The 19,449-nt window shown below is 36.3% G+C and overlaps 1 protein-coding gene across 1 annotated transcript in view; it reads right to left on the minus strand.

Annotated features, from left to right (window-relative positions):
- Positions 1–19,449, minus strand: part of GRM4 (glutamate metabotropic receptor 4) — a 470,882-nt gene that overhangs the window by 232,157 nt on the left and 219,276 nt on the right. The window contains 2 exon segments of the mRNA XM_032218566.1: positions 1,025–1,165; positions 9,524–9,678. Coding sequence (XP_032074457.1) covers positions 1,025–1,165; positions 9,524–9,678 — 296 coding nt within the window.

Consider the following 19,449-nt stretch of genomic DNA (forward strand, 5'->3'; position numbering starts at 1 on the left):
CTAACAAAATGATAAAGGAGCCGATCTTACATTTCTCAAGAACTGCCAAACTACCAAATGTGTGGGGTCTCAATTCTCAAACAACTGCTTTTGGGGAGATTTTTAAAGTTCTGGTCCCAACAGACCTGAGGATATCAAGCAAAGGAAGACTGCTAGAAATGGGAGAGAAATCCCACAAAGGCCCATTCTCTGACAAATCTCTTATTCTGCCTCTGTCCTTGATTCCACCAATACAAATTACTTTTTCCTGCCCTATAAAATCCTATACTAGGTACTCCAGATATGCCCTTTTCCCTCCTATTTAAAAAAACATCTCAATGATTCATAGAAAGGACACATTTAGTGTTAGCAAATATTGTGTTTCTTAGGCACATTACTGTTATGATCCTTTTTGTCATGCTGACTCAGAAAGATAGTCTTAACATTTTTATTGTGCTGTATAGAAATTATGAAAGAGTAACACATTTTGAAGGGCAAAAAACTAAGTTTCCCTTTATATCTTGCACGTGAGCCCAATATTGCATGAAACTAAGAGTGGCAGAAATTAACATACCTGTTGAGATCAGATCAGAAAGGATTATCCTGATTCATAGCTCAATCACTTCTCTATTATGCTTCACCCACAAATAAACATCATTCCAGCCTACTTGCTTCCTGCTATTACCAGAGCTTCTGATGTTAGCCCCCCACACTTCCCATTCATTCTACTATTATAAAATCCACACAATTAACTTGGCATTATGAAAAATCTGTCAGTAGGTTCTGACAGTCACCTCAGAGAATTCAACTCATATACCCAAGGCATCCAAAGCAACTACTATCTCTAAATGAAACAGCTAACCCCCAAAATGGGACTGCCCATTAGCTCTAACAAATTTCTTTATTAAATAATTATGTTCTTTTAGGTTATAACACGAATGGTGCCAACAACCTTCCACTCAGATTGTTCAGTCCTTCCCATTCTCTGACACACACAAACCAAAGATCCATGCCCCCAAATATATCCACATTTAGAATGTCTTACTTGTACACTTTTTGATAGCACTTCCTTTCTTGAGAGCATGGCGACTTAGCTTGCAGTGAAAGTTATCCTCCCAAAATTCAGCAAACCAAATGTTCCGGCGATTATTGTCCAGTGTCCTACTAGAGAAATAGCGATCAAAACCTAATGAGGAAACAGATAATAAAACCATGAAACCAAAATAAATAGGGTCAGCATCTATGAGGGTAGACAGCAGACCTTAAAGGATAAAAGGGAAATTTTAGCTATTGAAATACCATAATATTTTAAAAATAATCATTATTAGAAGTTAGTTTTGAAATACTTTAAGGTTTATTGTTAGCATTTATATCAAAGAGACTAAAAGATGTCAAAGGCATCTTCAACACAATTACCAGTAGATCAATAACTGTGCTAACTTGCATCGCAGGCTCAAACTTGATAGTGGGGAAGCCAGCAATTTTTTTGTTTTCCCTGAAAGGAGAAAAAGTTATAGATCAAAACCCCCAGCTCACTCAATTATAATATTTAGTGATACTTTGCTAATTAAAAATAGTTTGGACAGTAGCATCGGCAGTAAGTATGCTGATGTAAAATTGAGAACATGGATTTGAAGGCATCATGATACAAATTCTGCACTTATGTACTTGCATCAGATATTATGATAATGTGCAATATTTGTGTGATGAAGTTATCAAAGCTTTTTATGGACACTATTGCTGATGCCACTTAATAATTTAGATTCCAGTTCTCACAACTACTTTTCATTGCTAAGCTAACTGGAACTGAATTGAAATCTAAAATATTTGAAGGCACCTGGACCCTCCCTACTCTCTCAGCCTTCCGAAAGTCTGTTAAGACTTGGCTGTTCCGGCAGGCCTGGGGCTGCTGATCTCTGATTGAGCTTCAGCCCCATTAACATCGGGGGTATGTTGTGTCCCTTTTTAATCTGCTGTTTTGTATTTTAACTTTTTTAGTATTTGTTTTTTAAACTGTTTTTATGTAAGCCGCCCGGAGTCCTTCGGGATTGTGCGGCATACAAATCTATTAAAACTTAAACTTAAACTTAAACTTAACCATCTCTGCTTTGAAACTTCTTTGTGTCCATCATTCACCTGGGGCAAGCTGATTGAACAGGCCCTATTTTCCTGCAGGGATGAGTAGCACAGTAAGTCAAAAGGCAACTAGAGAGTGGTCTAATGTCCCTCTCTTCCAGATTACACCTCAACTTTGGGACAAAAAGTAGATCTAGCTTGCAGTCTCCAGTATCTGTTGTGCTGTTGATTACCTAGAAAAGGTCCCCGTTTGGCAGACCACAAACTCCTAAGATGCCCCAGATTCAACATCACAACGTAGTGACTTTAAATCCCTAAAGACCAATGGCCCAAAGTTGGCCCAAAGTTATGTATTTGCAGGGAAAATTTATTTATATTTGCATTATCACATAGATAAGCATGAAATTAATGTTTTGGTTTTCATTCATAATGTCTTCATTGAAGGTTCATGGGCTTTATTAACAGAAAAAAGTTTTCATTTGACTTATGTTGTTCATGGTTTTCAGAATACAGCATCTTGTTGACTTGAAATTATAAGCTGTTTTAGACAGTTCTTTTCATGACATCAAAGGAGAGAAACAACATACATTGAATTTATTTACCTCTAGCAAATGATCAGCTGAATGGTCAGCTTGGAAATTCTCTGACGTAAAAGCAGATCAACCTCCAGACAGGCAAAGTGTTAGAGTTAAATATTATTGAAGGTAGCTTGGTGTTTGCAGCCTGCAGCAGATTCATCCTATTGATGAATCATTGCCTCAGCTTTCATCAACCCATGCCAGTCCATGTCTGGCTGGGAATTATAGCAATAGGAGTTAGACTTATATACTGCTTCATAGGGCTTTCAGCCCTCTCTAAGCGGTTTACAGAGTCAGCATATCGCCCCCACAGTCTGGGTCCTCATTTCACCCACCTCGGAAGGATGGAAGGCTGAGTCAACCTTGAGCCCGTGAGATTAGAACCGCTGAACTGCAGATAACAGTCAGCTGAAGTGGCCTGCAGTACTGCACCCTAACCACTGCGCCACTTCAGGTCACTGTCATCTGAAACATATAGAAGACACTAAGTTGCCTTCTCTGGTGATTAATAGGGCAGCTGGTCAAAATCTGATTCAATTTTGCAATTCATTTGATAAACTGATTTGAAACATCAAAGCATTTGGGTGATTTGTTGCTACAAAAATCTCCTCATGCTTAGAAGTTCAACTAATGCCTGGATTAATTCAGAGGCAACTGATCTGCTATGCAGCAGACTTATTTACAATTCTGATCTGAAGATTTAGTTAAAAGATTGAATTGCCACTGAAGTGAAGCTTCACATGGTCCTCAATGGTAAGTATATTTTTTATCTATTTATCTAGACATCATCGAGAGTCTAACAATGCCAGATTTAGCTCACAGCCATAGTTACATTTCTTGGAGAGTCATTCATTAGAAAGGAAAGAACTGTCGAGTACCATAAGCCCATTAAACAGACTTCATTCAATTAATAAGGCTACGCCTTAGGGAGAGAGTCATAAAGCCACCATCTTCCGTGTATGTATTTCAACCCCCTCTGATAGTCATTTTACACTAAAGAAATTAGTTTGTGTTTAGCATAATTATAATTAAGCTTTTGCTATTGGCTCAGAGCAGCATAGCTTTTTGTAGTCAAAGGCCCATATCCATTGCATCAGTGGTGGGTTTCAATTTATTTTACTACTGGTTTGCTTGTGCGTGTGCATGCTCGTGTGCATGCATGACACTCTGCACATGCGCAGAAGCGTCTGGGTGGGTGAGCGGAGCCTCCCACCAGCGTCACTACAAGTTCGCCCGATCCAGGACGAACAGAAAGAAACCCACCTCTGCATTGCATTCACTAGTTTTTCTTTCAAAAAATATGTGTTTTCCAGGCTGCTGATTATCCTTTGCTTGATGGAGAACTGATTTCAGATCATGCCATTTATTTGCACATGAATTTGAAGATGAGGGAAGGTTGATTTAAGTCCATATACTTGCTTTTTAAATTTATAGCAGTTTCAAAATGAGCACTGTTAAAGTGCCAGTTTTTCTGAATTCTCCCCATTACTACTACCGCCATAAATAATTTTTCACTTCTTTAAAAAAAAATTATAATCATGGGTATTTATAAAATATTTTTATTGCATGCATATTTCACTATTTTTTTCAAAACTCTCAGTCTGACTGATACCTTAATATTTTATTGTCTTAACAGTGTGTGCGCTGAGTTTTATAAAAGATACGTGGCAAATCCTGGGGGCAGAGTGAAAAGAGGGATCAGCCTAGAATCCCTATGTAACCACAAATGTAACATCCTTTGAGTGCTATTGACCTTTATCTAACTCTAAACAGGTTGTGATTGTTAGTTAAGAAGATTCCTGGGCATGGGCTTTTAGCAATAAATCAGCTTAATTGAAACTTAATTGGACCTGGTCTTTCACACCTGACAATAATTGACCCAAGTAACCCTGTGACCTTTATGGTTGAATACAGGTTTGTATTCAGGTTTTCTCCTGTGTGATTTCAACATCTTAAGTATTACTTGAAATAAGGATCTCCATTTTGATCATAAAAAACTAAGATGTAATCACTTAAGAGTTGTATGCAACTATTGAGCCTAACGTTATGGTGCACTGACATCTCTGAAAGAGCAGAGAGACACTGCAACAGAGATCTCAGACTGGAACATAGATGCTAACCTGCAAAATCTTTTTGGATCAAAGACAGATGCTGAGATAACCCACTTGTACTCTGGGTGGTGACTCCCCATAAATAAATTGCAGAAATTGAAATTTTTGCAGCCAAACTGGGAGTTGAACAGCCAGAAGTCCTGGGATTCCACCTACATTCATAACTGCAATATAACCTATATAGAAAATAAGACTTTCTTCCTCATTTCTTAATTACTTTGTGAAATAATTAATCTATAAATATAGAGGAATTTTCTCTGCAGCAAAGATAAGATTCCTTTTGGTTAATTAAACCTTCTTTCAGGATTATAAAAATCAAAAGAGACTTTAAGGATTTAAAGATTCGAGATTTTTTTGCAAAAACCTAAACTAAGAGAACATTTAATGTCTTCACAATTTAACCTTAAATGTGAATGACATGAAGGCACATTTCATCATGTTTGATGGACATGTAAAACAGCCAGAAAATTTTGAATACAAATGCATACAATAATTCAGAAGATTACAAAGAGTAAAAGTACTGTTGAAACCAGAGGGTTTTCTTTGGAGCTAATAGAAAGACAGCTGGAAAAATAATAAAATAATAATGAAACTTTTGTTTCTAGGCTCAAAGGGGAAGTACATGTCAGCCATGTTTAGGAGGGCCTTTGATTTGATTTATCTTGTATCAACTGTATTTTACCCACAATTGGGGAATTGTCTTATAGCTACCTTTAGTTTGGACTATTGTAACACAGTCTACATGGAGCTGTACTTGAAAACCATTCCAAAATTATATCTGGACCAGAATATGGTGGTGCAAGTAGTTATGAATGCACTTCACTTCACCTATGTGACACTTTTATTTTGTTAACTACACCAGTTACTACTTTGTTTCCAGGTTCAGTTCAAAATGCTGATGATAATCTATAAAGCTTTCATAGCTTTGAGGCCTAGATATTTACTACTTTCTCCACTTGGCAGAATCAATTCCTCTGATTCCAACAACAACAACAATAACAACAACAACAACAACAACAACCAAAAAAATGTCTTTTTACTGGAACTCAGAGAGGTATCTTACTTTGGCCACTGGAACAGCATTTACCCCTTAGGTTTGTTCCTGCGCTAATCCTGCTGTTTTTACAAAACCCTTATAAACTAGAGTCTTCCAGCAGGCCCCGTGTCAGGGTGATTTACCAATCAACTGAATTGTTGAGGGATTGTTTGATTTTCCCTGGCATGTCCATTTATTATTTTTGTTCTTTATTGTTATGGCATGTTTTAATCTTTTGGTGTGCTGACTTGAGTCATTAAATAATAGGAATGAGAAGGTCATCATTTTGCAAATAAAATTTTAATAGTAGCCCACAAACCTGAAAGGAGAAAATGTGTGTGCAAATATATAAAGAACAGGACTGGAACATTGACGAATAAACCAAATCAAAGATACAAACACTTCCTTGAAATGTAATATAAAATGTTGAAAGAGGAAGCCTTGGATTAAAAGGATCTGAATTTATTATGAGTAACATTTTGATTATCTATTATACTTTTCTTCTTACAAAGATCATAAATAGCGTTCTCCCAGGTTTATAGATCCTTGTTCTGACCTAAACTTACTGAACTTCAGCAAGGAGTGTTATTACGTGTCCTCAGATGGGACCATCCTGCAAGTGGGTCTGAAATCTGGAGTGAGTTTTTGATTTTATATTGAACACAACAGAAGAGGAACTCATAAGAAACAAGGACTCGTAGCATAACAATAGAGGGCTAAGATTGGAAAAGAATTGAGGACCCCATTTAACAAATTACTGATAATGATATTGATCTCCTCAAAGCAGAAAGGATAGTCTTTTCAATCTAGTCGGCATGTCTCAAATTTTGAGAGGATGCAATGAGTGTTTTCTCTTGAGAAGAAGGAGGAATTACAAAACACCAATTTCCTTGAAGAGGCTGCTTTTCTCTTCTGTCCTCCAGGATCTCCCTGTACCTCTAATCTAGCTTTGTCTTTGTGGGATGCAGCTAAGCACACTTTAAAATCCAACTGCGAAGAGCAACTTACCATTTTGCCCTGCTGATTAAAAGAGAATATATGGATGTCCATTAGTACTGTAATAGAGCTGATATCTTGTTTTTACAGCATGCTAAAGAAACTCAGGTTATGTTGGAAATCTCAGGTTGAGTTGTCCTTGCTTTGCAATACTTACCAACTGAGGATGTTTCATCCTAAAGCTGAAAGCAAGTATGCTTAACAGTCTTCTTAGAGAGTACATCAGAGCTACTTGATCTTAGTGAAAGTCTTTTTTAAAATATCTTGATACCATCATCTCAAATGCATGGGAATAATCCTGATTGTGCTTAGGACAGGAGATCTCCAACTGTAGGTTTTGAGCAACTTAGAAAAAGGTGGCAATATTTTTCTAAAATATTGCTTCCGGTAATTAGACTTGGTCTTTGAGTATTACTAAAGTTACAAATGGTTTTCTGCCTCCTTTCTTTTCTTAGCAGAGGCCCACAGCATCTATGAGTCACATACAATCCAGTGTTATTATTTCTGTTGTAGAATGTGACTTTCAATGAACTCTTATTATACTCTCATGTCTATTTATTTTACAAGATATTTATCTATTAAAGTCTGCCAAGACATCAAAAAGTCAATAAACTCTATAAACTGTGATTAAATTGTTTTGTATTTTACAAGTGTGGTTTTTAACACAGTTGAAATGAATAAAAGTCTGGTTTCTGCAGAGAGTTACAACCGACATGTGACAAAATATTACTGGATATTTCTGATCCATGAAATCGGCCATCAATAATTGAGTTCAGCTTCTTTTGGGAATGCTTCTGGCTTCTGTACTAGTGCCCTTGGTAGCAATATAGTTTTGATATTTGGATTGATGTAGAAGTTTACACAAGTATTTTACAATAATCAGAGGATCATTGGTTGCCCTCTTTGGAGAGTTTTATAGCTCCCATTGCCTTAAGAAAGTTCAAAACATTCTCAAAAATCCACCTCATCCTGGGCACTTTTTTTTGGAACTATTACCATCTGGTAGATGGTACAGGATAATAAAAACAAGGACAAACAGGCTGAAAAACAGCTTCTATCCCAGGGTAATAACCACATTGAATTCTACGGTATAGTGCAATATTGGGTTTTCAATTTCAATTATATAGAATGTAAAATTGTAATGTACACTGAAGACGGCATTTAATTTTGTTGTACCATGTGCAATGACAATAAAGTAAACTAAAAAAACCACTTGTATAGTAAAGTAAAAATGAACATTGTTACCCATTATTTTAAGTTTCTAACCATTCAAAAAAAGATATTGGTATGTGGTAAGAGAAATGATAAAAATTACATTACATTATCCAATGCCAATCAAAATCAAGAAAGTGCACTAACAAAGTATACTGACAACTGTATCTCTGATTTCATCATTGTTTCTCATACTGGAAAAGAAAAATCTTAATCTGTTATTTGTAAGAAAATGCTGTTCACTCAAAGTTCCAAGCCAAGCAGACTGGCTTCAGTTTTCAAAATGACCCCTAGAATTGAATCAAGGGGAAAGTAGTAAGGTATATTCATTTCTTGTCTAATGGTAGCACAAAAGAAATCGCTCAATTGAGTACTGTTGCCATTTTGGAAAGTTGAGAAATCTTAACTTACAGTATCTTAACATCTGGCTTTAAAGCTCTGAATGACCATTAGCAAAGGGTTAATCTTTTGTTTTTCTTGCCATGGCATGGTTGTCTGGATTTTTACAACCTGTATGTGGCAACATTAGTACAGCCCCCATTTGATATCCTTTTGTCAATTTCAGCTGGGATATATCATTCTCAATGATCATAACAATTACTGAGCATTTCAGAAAGAATCTTCCAGATGGCACATTGTTATGATTATCTACAGCATGTATAAATGTTACCACAATTAAGCATCAGTGTGTGATCCCATAAACCAGAATTTTGCTCCATGTTATAAACCATATCTCTGTGGGAGGAAGAAAGTATGCGGTACATCACTATCTACTGGCCTGAAAAGTGGGCAACTGTGGTCCTCCAGATGCTGCTGGACTACAGATCATATCATTCTTCATTTGTCATAATGATCAGCATTGAAATTTAACAACATCTGGAGGGCCACACATGCCTTTTCTTGAACTAGATCACCAGATTTTCTGACTCCCAATTGTTTAATAGTCACAGCAACTAAAATGGAATTTGGATACTGGAATAAAGAATGCTGGAGGGTGGGAGATGAGTTGGTTTTGCATTTTTTGTATAAAAGGATTATAATTTTAGTTCTGGTGGGCTAAATATTTACTTAGAAGCTTGCTACTCCCTAAATGTGAGACTAACTCCTGAGCCACTGCTTTGGCCACACATGGCTGATGATACTGAAGTTTTAATATAAAACAATATAGGCTTCATAAACATGAAACTATCCACTTTAGGTCAGAACATCTACTATCACTTTTTAACAAATTGAGACACCTTTTCAGCAAGCGGTCTGATAATAAGCAAGACATACATCATTTGTTGCTAAACAAGCTGTTGTTCAGATATTTCAGCAGAGCAAAATTCAAGGCAAATCATGGACATTCAAGGAATAAGATCTTTTAATGTACCCCAAATCAAGATGAGCTTCTTTCCATAATTATCAAAAAGCATGGATGACATCTGAATGAATGTTACAAGCTAAGAATAATGATAACAGATTTTTATTTTTATACACTTACCAAATTCAAAGAACAAGCTAAAACAAGCTAAGCTTGAACATTTCTAGCTTACCTCTAACAGATGCCCTCTTGGGCAAGATGGTGACAGATCCTTCTGCAACCTCTTCCACATCTCTCACAGGGGCAATTTTGGAACCCCAGCTGTCAGAACCCATCCAGATGAAGTGCCCACTCTGATTGGCTCGCTTTGCTGCCATCAACACATTCCTGGAGAGACAAAAGCAAAACCCAGCTTATGTGATCATTAGAGGTTTTATATTTAAACTGATGCAGACACTGTGTCAAATTGGCAAGACAGGAAGCACCCACATTGTGTTCATTATATAAATTGCAAATAAAATTAACTTGGCATGTCCAGTCATATCCAGAAGTACGGTAACCTATTCAGTTACTTTTCACAGCATGAAGTGCTATTTGCCATATTTATTTCTCTGCACAACATTAAATCTATGGATACACATAGCAATCCAAATCTGGATTCTCCTTCAAAGCAACCTTTAACATCTTCAAAGCAACCATAACCCAATCAGACCATAACTTTGAAGACTTTATCTCACAAATTGATTATCCAGTGATTCTTTATTTTGCATTTCTTGAAAATATGGGGTGTGCATTTAAAGAGTCAATGAATGCTAGACAATCAGGATCAAATACACAGGAGTTAGTGAGACCATGTATTTAGGACAATTTAATGTTCTACAACTCTTTTAGCCTCCATAATAAACATCCCATTTATAACTAAACTCTGGGAGGTATGGCATAAGGATTTAGGAGAACTTACAGGATTGAAGTAAAACGGAATTCACTATTTTTACCTAGCATTGTTGTTCCAATATCACCTGAAATGATGGTATAATGTTCTCTAGGGAAAAACTGATTGCCTGTTCCATACCGCATCACCAGATAATCCAATTTTTAATTTAGTCTGTATAACCTATTCCAATTTCTGAAATTTCTGCCAATCCCAGTAACAAGTAAACCCGATACGAGTTTTTGCTTTCATTACAATATCTGGGAGAAATTTTATTTTGCTATTATTTATTAAAATTATTATACTGACAATTGCTGAAGTCTCTTGAAAACTTATAGTATAAACCTAAATTAAAACTCTGCTAGAATAATAATGTAAACAAAATAAAAAATAATGTAAACAAAATAAACAATTCAAACCATGTCATAGAACTTTTTAAAACATACGTTAAGGTCCACAATTCAACAGAGAGTTAATTCTAAAGAACTTGCATGACTACAGACAAGGTTCTGGTTGCCTGCAGCAGCTTTAACAGAACTTCCTCAGATGATCTCAACAAGTAGGGAGGGGTAATCCAAGAAGTGTTGTCCTATGCCTTGAACCCAAGCCATAGATTATTTTAAATATAATAATCAACATTATGTATTTCATCTGAAACAAAGTGATTTATTCTACAATATTTTCAGCACTGATGTGATTTTCCAAAGGGCAACTTGGCAGCTGAATTCTGTGCCAACTCAAATTTCTAGACTAGACATAAAGGCTGTTCCATAATTGCTTAAACTTACATTTCCATAATATACATGACTGTTTTGAGATCATTTTCTTCCAGGAAGGAAAGGAGTTGGCATATCATTTAAAGCCAATGAAAAGTATCTCTAACTGTTGCCTCACTTGGAGAGAGATTGGAGAGATGAAAATTGAGAAATACTTCAAAACTTTATATCTGCTTCTTTGTAAAAGTGTAATTCCATTCAGAACAAAATCTACCCTGACTCTGGAATTATCGACCCTCACAAAGAACATCTTCATCTTGTTTGATTCCAAATTCAATATATGAACCCACTAAGTTCAATTCATTATCAACTGCAGGCAGATATTCAAGAGAACCACTCTATTATCTGAAGATGTTTCAGAGAATACATATCTGGATACATCTATGTACTGATATCCTGCTCCAAACCTCCATATTTGGAGGTATTCAGATATTAAAAAGCAGTGGAAATCAAGCAGAAACTGTTTCCAAATAATAATATCTCCCATTCTCACAATTTTCAGTACAGTAACCCAGATGGATATAATGGCTGATATTATTATCTGAGGGACTGTCTGTTGCCGGTCACATCTACCAGACTCACCAAAGCAGGAGGCAAGGAATGTTGAGGGTCCCATCTCCTAGGGAGATACACATGGTGGGACCCAGAAGAAGGGTCTTCTCCTTGGTGGTTCCCTCTCTCTGGAACATCATTCCCCCAGAGATTAGAATGGTCCCCACTCTAACACTCTTCCAGAAGGCACTGAAGACCTGGCTCTGCCAGTGGGCCTGGAGAAGCCAGAGCGGGATGGAGCCCATTAAATGGTTTGTGTGATGTGTTGTTGCCGGGGTGGTTTTTTTAAAAATTATATTATTTTATTAATTTATTATATGATTCTCTTTTTTTATTAGTTTTATTATTTTTATATGAGGTTTTTATATTCTTGTAAGCTGCCTTGAGTTGCCATATGCAAATAGATGACAATATGAATTTCCTAAATAAATAAATAAAAACCTTTTTAAAATTGAAAAAAAAAAAAGAAGAGTCATATCTCTGCTGTCAAGGTCCAAAGACAATACAATTATTAATTGTATTTTTACTGTTACCAATAACAAGATAATGGCTCCATCATGATCAAAAAGCTGTTTAAAAGATTTTAGGTACAGGAAGATAAAAAAATCTACTTCACATCCAGTCAAATTTTTGTATTTCTAACTGGGAACTATCTATCAGATTAATGGGAACTCTACTGCACCACAGGAAATGGTGCTAGTTGTTTCACCAGGATTTGGAAGGATTTGAATAGAGGAGTAACTGAATAAGTGATATGCACTTCTTTTGTTTGGTACCTATAATTTTATTCCCCTTTAATGATTGAGGATGTTCAGAGTCTTCATTTGATGACTGCTCAAAGTTACAATGTACCCCCCCCCCCAAAAGATACTGATTACTTCCCTCCCATAGTTACGTGATAGCATTTTGGACACTTGGCAGTCAGTTACAGTGTTTCCTGGCCACATGGCCATGATTTGTAGCATTTTTTGCTTTCCTCTGGGAGAATGGATTCACTTAATGACCATGTGACTCATTTAACAATCACGCAATTCATTTAACAATCATGGTGATTCACTTTACTATGGTTGTAAAATCAAGTCAGGTCAGGTGGTGGGTGATCTGCTTAACAACCACAAGGATTTATGATGGAAACTCTGGGTTCATTATGGTCATTAAATAAGGGCTACCTGTAATACAGTATTAAACATGTATTTATTTTAGTCACTAAAGAGTATACTTGGATTATTTTATTTTGCCATGTCCTTGGTGAGCATCTCCTTTTCAATCAAAAAATTTTGGAAACAGATACTTTTTAACTTTGAGATGGTCTCATTGCCATTTATTATTAATATTGTTATGGTGCCTTCCAGTTAGTCTTGTCTCCTGGCAAGTGCCTGGATAAGTCATTGCAGTTTTCTTGGCAAGATTTCAGTACTGGTTTGCCATTGCCTGCATCCTAGAACTCAGAGAGAAAGAGAGTGACAGAGTCACCAGGTGGCTTCATGCCTAAGGCAGGACTAGAGCCCAAGGTCACCTGGTTTCTAAGCTTACGCCTTAACTACCAAACAACTCCTTAACCTTGATCATCTCAATTATGGTAGAATTAAACAAAGAATTCCAAGTACAAGAGAAGATGAACTTGCCTTTGGGAAATTCCAGTGAAAGGAGGTGATTAAAAAAGAGTGTGCGTAATGATGATTCAGAACCTATATAAGCTAGTCAATACCCCTTCCCACATGGAATGGAACAGAATTAAACAGGAGAATGCTGAATATTTTTTGGGTTTGAAGTGATCCACCCACTATCATCTCTTTGGGATTCCATGATTGGCAGAAGGGTGAAGGTCTTCCTTTCTTTGTATAATTCTACTCTTCAACAGTCTTTGCTCCTTGTCTTGTGTTATGTTATATTCTTGGCTATTATGTTACAACTATCTCATGTTAATTTGCTATTGTACTACTTTCTTATTCTGCCTTGGAATAAGGCATACCTGCTCATATACTCATCATTGCTTTGGAATCTAAAAGAATCCAAATTTCCAGTCTGTTGGACAGGGACACAGCAATACAGAGTCCGAGGTCTTGCACAGCACTGACCCTTTAACTGGAGAGGCTGCAACTGGATCTGAGATCTTCTACATTAAAGCATCTGCTCTACATTTGAATTACAGCTCTTCCACTTTGGGACATAATCCTGTGCAAGTCTTCACCAAAATTATGACACATCCTTAGTTCAGTGAGGTTTATACTGAACCTTGTAGGTGAAATCCATCATCACTTTATAATAGGGTATCTTTCTTCTCCAACTTTCTTCAATTCCCATGTGCTCAAGTTTTGTTCCAAAGAATTGATATTAGATTTGGAAAGTTTAAAAGAGGAAATGTTTCTCCCAGATCACTGGAAACTACTGTATAGTTCAATGGAACTTAACTATTATAGAGGATTGCAACCTTACTTCAGGATATCACAATTTAACATTACTCCTTTTGTAATAAAATCATTAACATCAAAAACTCCTTGAAAATGAGAGAGGGAAGAGGTACAAAGATACTTTGCCTATTATATTATTATCATCTTTGAGCCACAAAATTTTAAGCAGTGAAAAATTAGGCAGAAATGACATCAGAGCTCAGTAACAAGAGCCAAGATACCTTCAGTGAAAATGTTATGCTAAAGGCTTTCTTAAGGTTTCTCAAAAGTTTTCAGCCTTTGAAAAAATTGTCCCATTTTTCTACCTCATTCTCAACAAGCTGTAGAAAGCCTTTAGTATTTATATGAGTAGGATTTTGAACTTTTGGGGGGACAAAGTGGCAGGGTACAGTTGTTTTTCTTATATACTGGTAAATTTCCTCTGTGGGAGGAGCTGAGGTATATTGTCTTTCTATGACCTTGAATAAAAATGTGGGAAGACAGGAAGGCTACTGGAGAAAGGTGTGGAAGAAATGATATAAATCCTTATAAAACATCCACGCAACCTCCTCATTACTAAGGCAAGAATTTCCCATCTGTACATGAGAATGTCACCAACCTGTTTTTATTTTGGAGGGGGAGAGAATCAAAAGTCATTTATTTTCCTTCCAATAAAATTGAAAAAGTGTGGCAGACATTTTTAGCCTAGCAGTACGTGCAACTCTCTGATTTTAAGAAATGTTAATACAGTATCTTCGGGGGTTTTCTCTTTCTTCAAAGCAACACAATTAATTTAGATATTACCCTGATAAGAAAAAGAGTCGGAAGAAGAGATTCCATATATTCTCATTAAGTAAATAAGCAGAAGCATTTGGAAGTCCATCCCCTTCTCAAGAGTGGCCGGAGGGATCGTGGTGCTGCCTCAGGAATGTTCTAGAAAAATGGATCATTATATAGTCAAGGCTGATTGATGATTTCTATATTATTTGATCAATGACCATTTTTCTTTTTTTTCTTTTTTAGAAAATCAACCCAACATATGATTCCATAATTCATTTTAACATTACTGGAATAAGATGACTTACAACTGTGTTATTTGCTCACTAAATAAGCAGATGTCAAAATGTGCCTAGAGATCTGCAACATTCTTCATTCTCTGAATGTTAATAACCTGCCTCAAAAAAAAATATATCTTCGAGAGTCTCCATCCTAAGCAATCAGGAGTACCCTTGGAAAGCAGAGTTACAACTAAAACAAACAGGGATGAACTCCCTACACAGTTTAGAGTTACCAAAGTGAAGAGTGAGTCTATTTGGCTAGTTTTAAATAAGCCCTTAGCAGGAAAATAAATGAAAAGGGTGTCCAGTGGATCAATGGATGGTTTGTCAATAACAAGCTTGATTAAAAAGTGATTAAGAGAGTAGAGGTAACAAAACTGAATGACACACAGCCCTTGCAGCCATGGAGAAACAGCAAGTGCTTTTGAAAGGAAGAAGCAGCAAACACAGTAATGATCATGATAAGACAGATGACAGTAAGCAGCATGCAATGATAGCAAATAGCACGGAGTAAAATGGCATCAAAGTCAAGTTTTATTCCTACGGAGAAAATGAAATGGAATTGAAACAAAAACAAAAAAGCTGTTATCCTTATTAAAGCAGCAGCTAACTTTATAATACTGTATGCAATTCTTTGCAATGTATTTTTTGGTCGTTTATTTAGTTGAGGATATTTTATAGTTCTGTCAATGTTCTGCCAAGGACTCCAAATACCCATAGAATTTATGTCTTTAGTTAAATGTAACAGATTCAAGGATGTTGCAGTGACTGCTTCCTTATCTCTTCTCTTTTCTGCAGTTAAGTATGGGATCAGCTTGTTAAAATAACAATTAAAGTCTTGGCACCTCCCATATATCAAAGCTGCCATGCTGAATTTCAAAGAATGTTACTGTAAAGTCTTTGCACTTTGAATAATACTGTGTCTTCTTTCTTATCTTGCATCCTTATCAGTTGTAAATTTTCTGGGGCCTCTAGATTGTGGATATGCTTAAAATATCTTTGATCAATATTCTATATAAGATCTATGTAACTCTGAAACTCTTGTTCTTCTTCAAGAGACCAATAACTTCCTGCAACTTTCTAGCTTTAGAAATAGTAAAATGATTACTGGATTTTCTCCAGTTGTTTATCATTTTGAGAGTGAGTATTCCACCATCTTTCATTTTTATACCACAGTCCTATCTATCTCAAGACCTCAAAATGCCATTGTGTTCTGTGACAACACTTAATAATAGCTGTTGCACAGCCTGAAAAATGCTTATTGTCATCATTATGAGAAAGAGAAAGACAAAGAAGAGAAAGAGAATTTCTCAAGGTCCTTTAGTAGAGCAGTGGAACAAATAGAACTGAAATATTCAAGGGTAAAGGCCATCATCTAATAGCTAGAAATGGAACCAGTGGACAAATTTAAAGTGAAAACCCCTGTAACAGCCCAGAATTATATACAATTTAAGTATTACCATAAACTATGTTTAGTGATTCCCTTATTAGAATAATAGAATCACAAATTGAAAGAATTGGAAAAGGCAATTTATACTGTAAAATGTAACTGTCAGTATAGGAATCCAAATAAAGAATCTCAGACAGATAGAGGCCCAAATGCTATTTAAATATAACCAATAATGGGGAAGGAGGACATGGTGGTTCAGTGGCTAATCTGCTGAACTTGTCGATCAGAAAAGTCAGCAGTTTGGCAGTTTGAATCCCTAGTGCTGTGTAACAGAGTGAGCTCCATTACTTGTCTCAGCTTCTAGCAGTTTGAAAGCATGTAAAAATGCAAGTAGAAAAATAGGGACCACCTTTGGTGCGAAGGTAACAGTCTTCTGTGCACCTTCAGTGTTTAATCATGCTGGCCACATGACCATGGAGATGTCTTCAGACAGCACTGGCACTTCGGCTTTGAAACAGAGATGAGCACCACCCCCTAGAGTCAGGAATGACTAGCACATATGTGCAAGTGGAACCTTTACCTTTACCTTTTTAATAATGGGGAACTAGCACCTTACTAAATAATTTGAATCATTTGCCAAATTACTCTTTTTGATAGGATGTTTCTTAAATAGTGCAAATCTGCATTCCTGTAACTTGTGTCCAGCACCTAGGAATGCTAGCAATCAGGTCTTGGATTTGTTTTCCTGTGTCATCCTTTCAGATATTTGAACATAATCCACATCACATACTCCTTCATTTCTTTTTAGTTTCTATCCCCCAAATTCTTTGTCAGAATTTCTCTCATTTTCATTGAATCTTTCGTAGTGTGGAGATTAGTGGAGGATGGATCTGACCAAAACAGAATCCAGTAGAAAATTTCCTTCTCATACTTCATGGATGAAGCCTAAATCCTTTGCCTTTCCCTCCCCCCCCCCATATGTCACACTGCTGGCTCATATTTCATTTGCAAACAATTACTATTCAATTAATCTATTGAGAAGAGCTGTTTGTGTTAATTTCATGGAGCCTACGTTCAAACAAGCAACATTTTTCTAGGTTTTTTAAAGGTCACTCAAATTCCTCTGGACCACTTATTCCACTGTAAGTATACTTTTTAAGTTTTAAAAATTAAGCTTATCTGAAAATAATTAAAATACATTGGTGAAAGTTGTGGTAAAATACTCATCATTATAATAATGTGAGGGAACAAATTTGGTCTAAGAAAAATTTATATATATATATATATATATATATATATATATATATATATATATACATACATATATACATACACATACATACATACATACACATACATACACACACACACATACATATATATATATTGAGATATGTATATATACACACACACATACATACACACACACACAGAGAGAGATTTCCACGGGTGTAGGTATGCTGGTCTTCTTGTATTCGGGTCTTTTCCCATGTAAGATTGAGATTGTCTTGGCAATGTTTCAGCGAGATCTCACTTGCCAGCTCTGATCACACTTTAAGCCCAAAACCCAGCCTGAAGATGGCAAGTGAGACCTTGCTGAAACATTGCCAAGACAATCTCAATCTTACATGTGAAAAGACCTGAATACAATGTGCACCATCTGACCAAATGGACGTTACACTGATAAGAAAAAAGATGTTGAGACTCTAGAAAGAATATAGGGAAGATGGCAAATATGATCAGGGGACTGGAAGCTAAAACATACAAAGAATGGTTGCAGGAATTGGGTATGTCTACTTTAATGAAAAGAAGGAATGTGGGTGATATGATAGCAGTATTCCAATATCTAAGAGGCTGCTACAAAGAAGAGGAGTGTCAACCTATTCTCCAAAGCACCTGAAGGCAGGACAAGAAGCAATAGATGGAAAATAATTAAGGAGAGGAGCAACCTAAGGAGAAATTTCCTAACAGTGAGAAAATTAAATCAGTGGAATGGCTTTCCTTCAGAAGTTGTTGGTGCTCCATCACTAGAGGTTTTCAATAAGAGATTGGACAGCCACTTTTCCAGAATAATATAGGATCTCTTGCCTGAGCAGCAGGTTGGACTAGAAGACCTCCAAGATCCCTTCCAACTCTATAATTCTGTTATTCTGAAATCTGGTGGCCTCCATATATTTTTAATTTTATCTCCCATCAACACTAGCCAATATGGTCAATAGCAATGTTGAGTATCATATGCCAAAACTTTTCAAATGTATTCATATTTAATAAATAGCACTTTCACCCATTTACAAATGCATATTTTTAAAGATATGCAGTGTGTTTGCTTTCAAAAATATGCATGTTAAAATACATTTTCTCAAAAAATGAATATTAGTAACCTTATTATGGTCATTGGTGTAGAGAGTATAAAAATGATGGAAATATGCAAGAATGGTTACCTAGGCAAAAAGAGCTTAAACACATCTAAAGTCCTGAGTGGTAAGACAATATTTGGAAGTGATTCAGGCAGATGCCTCCCTGATTCACTGGAGTATAAATAGGAGAGCAAGTACAGCACAGATTTGCAAGAATTCTATTATTATAGCCAGTTTCAATAAAAGCATTTTTAGTGTTCCCATGGAGTTGATTTTCTGACCTGATCTTCCTAGAGGGGCTGACATTGAGCAGCATTAACTATGAATATTTACATGCATCTTGGTATACAGAATGATGTCTCAACTTTCTGAGATGCGGGGAGATTTCATTACTACTTTATTTTAATCCATCAGTTAGTTTAGATCATCAGATTTCACCAGGGGTGGGTTTCAAAAAATTTTACTACTAATTTTTTAGTGGGTGTGGCTAGATGGTGACTAAGTGGGTGTGGCTAGATGGTGACTAAGTGGGCGTATCAACTTGACATCACTCATGCATACTCAGTCACATGGCCCCTTCACCAAGCCATAAACTACCCAGTAAGAAAAAAATGTTTTTGTCCTCCTTGGCCCACAGGAGCACTCTGCAGGTTTCAGCAGGGCTGAGGGAAGGAAAAAATGCCCCCCATTTGTGAAAATTTTTC

Source organism: Thamnophis elegans, chromosome 5 (genome assembly GCF_009769535.1).
Source record: "Thamnophis elegans isolate rThaEle1 chromosome 5, rThaEle1.pri, whole genome shotgun sequence".
In the NCBI taxonomy this organism is placed as follows: domain Eukaryota; kingdom Metazoa; phylum Chordata; class Lepidosauria; order Squamata; family Colubridae; genus Thamnophis; species Thamnophis elegans.